This window comes from Aethalodelphis obliquidens, unplaced genomic scaffold, assembly GCF_003676395.1.
Source record: "Aethalodelphis obliquidens isolate GAN/ISIS:26980383/991018 unplaced genomic scaffold, ASM367639v1 scaffold3, whole genome shotgun sequence".
NCBI classification, from domain to species: domain Eukaryota; kingdom Metazoa; phylum Chordata; class Mammalia; order Artiodactyla; family Delphinidae; genus Aethalodelphis; species Aethalodelphis obliquidens.
This window is the reverse complement of record NW_020837947.1, coordinates 22178330-22182242: the sequence shown is the minus strand read 5'-3', so window position 1 is coordinate 22182242 and position 3913 is coordinate 22178330. Positions and strand designations below refer to the sequence as shown.

The 3913-nt window shown below is 36.5% G+C and overlaps 1 protein-coding gene across 1 annotated transcript; it reads left to right on the top strand.

The window, feature by feature from the left end:
- The first annotated feature begins 1865 nt into the window (after positions 1 to 1865).
- On the top strand, positions 1866 to 3727 carry GJE1 (gap junction protein epsilon 1). The gene is made up of 3 exons (XM_027079368.1): positions 1866 to 1904; positions 2584 to 2766; positions 3332 to 3727. Exons 1-3 carry the CDS (start codon positions 1866 to 1868, stop codon positions 3725 to 3727), a joined length of 618 nt encoding a protein of 205 aa, XP_026935169.1.
- Positions 3728 to 3913: the final 186 nt, after the last annotated feature.

Sequence of the window (3913 nt, the reverse complement as noted above, 5' to 3'; positions counted from 1 at the left end):
TTGACCTGGCCTGCACCTGTGTCTGCCTGAAAGTCACACTTTCCCAAAGAGTTAAGCTATGTCCCTTTTCCAACCAAATCTTTATGGTAGTAAGAGTGTAACAAAGGTGACATTTTGGTACCCATCTGCCTTATTCCTTTGTCTTATGATTCAGTCGGGTCATAACCCATAAGAGGAAGACCAGTATTATTTTTTTTTTTTTTTTTTTGCGGTACGCGGGCCTCTCACTGCTGTGGCCTCTCCCGCTGTGGAGCACAGGCTCCGGACGCACAGGCTCAGCGGCCATGGCTCACGGGCCCAGCCGCTCCGCGGCATATGGGATCTTCCCGGCCCGGGGCACGAACCCGCGTCCCCTGCATCGTCAGGCGGACTCTCAACCACTGCGCCATCGGGGAAGCCCGGCACCAGTATTATTTATTTTGCCTCTCATAGATCCCAACAATGAAATGATGCTGCATTTTCCTCTTCTACACATGCAACTAAGGTTCAAGACAATTTCATTCATCTCCAGAAAAACACAGGAAGAACTTTGATGATTTTTACAAGTCTGACACTTGAATATATTTGTCTAAACAAAAACATTTACTACTGTACAATGGTAGAAGTCAAAGCAGGATTCCTCTCATGCCAATGATTGTTTTGGCTTTTGGATACCCCTTCGAAGGAATCAACACACAGTGAACCTGGAATTCTGTTTCACAGAAGATGAGAATATATACCAATTTCTCTTACTCAACAGTTCTGAGGGGTGATTACATTGCCCATTTTTATTTTTTCCTATCCAATACAACAGTCTGGTTCAAAAAGCCACTGCCTCTTGCTCATTGGTTATAACTACATGTGTTATGCAATCACTTCTCCACTTGCTGACAAGAGCAATGAAGTCAATTGGAGTTATCACTTTCACAGATTGCAAACAAAACAAAGATGAGAAAAGCAAGTGAAGAAATCAAGTTTGATCAACCATTGGCTGAATAGTGTTATAGGCGGCTGGAAGATAGCAAGCAGATGTATTATCAGTTAGAAGGCAGCCACTTGTTCTTGGCCCCTGCTTATTCTCAGTACCCATAACCATGTCTAGCAGATGATGTGTCTACTGAGGACAAAAGAAAGGGAGGGTGGGATTATTCACATGATTTATGCTAGATCCAGGTCTTATCTTGGTTAGCAGTATCCTATCTTTTTCCTTAGAATCAAGATCTAACTGCAGATTTTTCCATGGCTGTGGTAAGCATTCATCAAAAAGACAAAGATAGTAACACATTAGTAATATTCAGTGATGCAATAGCTATCATAACCTGCTTTACAGTTTCTTAAACTTCCCAGAAATCAGTTTTATTCCATGGAAGTAAACAAGAAAGAATCAGGAATATTTCCCACATACTTATCTTTTCAGACATACCTAAAAGGAAGTCAAAAAAAAAAAAGATCACTTGACATTTCAGAGAAAACTCTAAGCTAGAGAGTCCGCTGCTTTACGCGCAGGAAATTCTTAGGTAACTGAGAGGCACTGAGTGTCAGAACCCTTGCTGGCCTGGCCTCCTGCTCTACTGGCACTCCTGTCTGGCTGGCTGGCTATGCTGACAGTGTAAATCAAGGGATTATCAGATTGACCACATGCCCTAGTCTTTTGTCTCTTTGTTTTTGTTTTGTTTGGGGAGGGAGAGAGGAAAGTTGACTGGAGCCCCAGAGATCTATGAAAAAAAAAAAAAAAGAAAAGGAGGAGGGGAGAGAAATGTGCAGTATAAGTGCTTTCTGTTGTAAAAGTTATGACAGAAAATAAGAGTTTGATTCTGGCAGAAACAAACTGGCAATGTGGGTCAAGGATTAACCCACAGGGATGCTGGGATAACATCTCCTGAGACATGTCTCTAAATTACATCAAAAACTTCTATGAAGGATGTGTAAGTATTATACAAGCAGCAGCAACAACAATTGTATGAGTCCTATCTGTTATTTTAACATGATTTGCATGAGTGCTGATGAATAAGGTCCTCTACATGTATGGGGAATGATATAAATATCAACCATTTGCTTCAACATATTCTGAATTTAAATAACTGTAACTAGAATAATTCAGGAATTACTTTTAGCTGTTGGTGCTTTAAAGCTGATCGCTCTCTCAATTTGATAATTGAGAAGAGAAGCTGTAATGACAACTAAATAAACATTATTTGCTTATTAAGATAGTGTGTATACTAATGAATTTAATGTTGGATTTATTATCCAATTTTTTAAAAAGGTACTAGATATACTAAGATTACGTTGATTTTATTGCAAAAGGTTTACAGGGGTAAGGGATATTAATTAAATTCAAAGCTTTTTACAAGTTTCCAAAATTATTTATGTCATTAGCAACAAGTTCCTATTTGACTGTTGCACTTCAGAATTTCAAAGTGAAAAGGGTAAGAAATCTCAAAATGCAGGATTTGAATTGGGCTTGATGATCTCTAAGTTCCTGTCTTTCTTTGAAACTTTATGAATCTTAAATTTTTTTTAATGTGATAATGAAATCATCCTTTAAAATATCCCCCTTTAATGTTTGTTTTCAAAAGTTTTTTTTTTCTCCTAAAACTGTAACAGATGAAGCCTCCCACCGTGATCGGTCAATTCCATACCCTTTTCTTTGGATCCGTCAGAATGTTCTTCCTTGGGGTGTTAGGCTTTGCAGTTTATGGGAATGAGGCTTTGCACTTCAGTTGTGATCCAGACAAGAGAGAAATAAACCTCATCTGTTACAATCAGTTCAGGCCAATCACTCCACAAGTAAGTGTTTCTGTGTGCACAAATGTAAACCTTACTCCACACCAGATAAAATTGTTTTCTTTTTAAATGTAAAATAATGTCATAATAAGATGAAGAATATTCTAACAGGTATTATTTCTAGAATAATTACCTTTTTAAAATATTAGCTGTATATTTCAGGTAAATTAATTTGAGTTGGTCAAGAGTTTCTTCCAAGTCCAGCATCCTATTATCTATTGATGTTAGAATTATACTCCAGGCTTGTAATTAGAAATGGAAATTGAGTAGATACTAAAATAACGTATTCCATCATTATTAGTAATTGGTAGGTGATGACAGTAAAATATGACTACATTTTTACAATTACTAAGTGTTTAAAATTTTAAACTCTAAACATCTTGGTAATTAAATGAGATTATGTCCAGCATTACCATCTTCATTATATTATTTTTATCCTCATAAGACTTACAAAACTTAGAATTTTTAAATTAGCCTCTATTGAGGGTCAGTGAATTATGGGTTTTTTTAGTGTGTTTTTTCATTACGTGTTGACTGATTTGACTAAGATATTTCTGACATACTTTAGGTGTTCTGGGCATTACAACTAGTGATTGTCCTGGTTCCTGGAGCTATTTTTCATCTTTATGCTGCATGTAAAAGCATCAATCAAGAATGCATTCTTCAAAAGCCCATCTACACTGTGATTTATATCCTCTCTGTTTTATTAAGAATTAGTCTAGAAGTGGTAGCATTTTGGCTTCAGATTCACCTCTTTGGTTTCCAAGTAAAACCTCTCTACCTGTGTGATGCTGTGTCTCTTCGGAAAAAATTTACTACCATAAGATGCATGGTGCCAGAACACTTTGAGAAGACCATTTTTCTCATTGCAATGTATACATTTACTGTAATTACAATAGTCTTATGTGTTGCTGAGATTTTTGAGATAATATTTAGAAGATTATGCTTTCTAATTAAGCAATGACCAAAAGGTTGATTACCTACTGTCATGCCACAATTATTTATCAACCATTTTTATTTAGTTTTGTCTCATTCAGTGAGTATCTCAATTTCAAACATAAATATCTGTTCTTCAAACTAACCTCAGTGTGTCTAAAATTTATGTCTAGTATAAAGTACAATACTCAGTTCTAAGGCAGGGATTCTTTTT

Bases quoted from the DNA above. Each gene is read 5' to 3' on its own strand.
- GJE1 (XM_027079368.1), top strand. From the start codon at position 1,866: ATGTCTCTAAATTACATCAAAAACTTCTATGAAGGATGT. The intron at 1,905-2,583 runs GTAAGTATTATA...AAACTGTAACAG, and splicing joins AAAACTTCTATGAAGGATGT to ATGAAGCCTCCCACCGTGAT. The intron at 2,767-3,331 runs GTAAGTGTTTCT...GACATACTTTAG, and splicing joins TCAGGCCAATCACTCCACAA to GTGTTCTGGGCATTACAACT.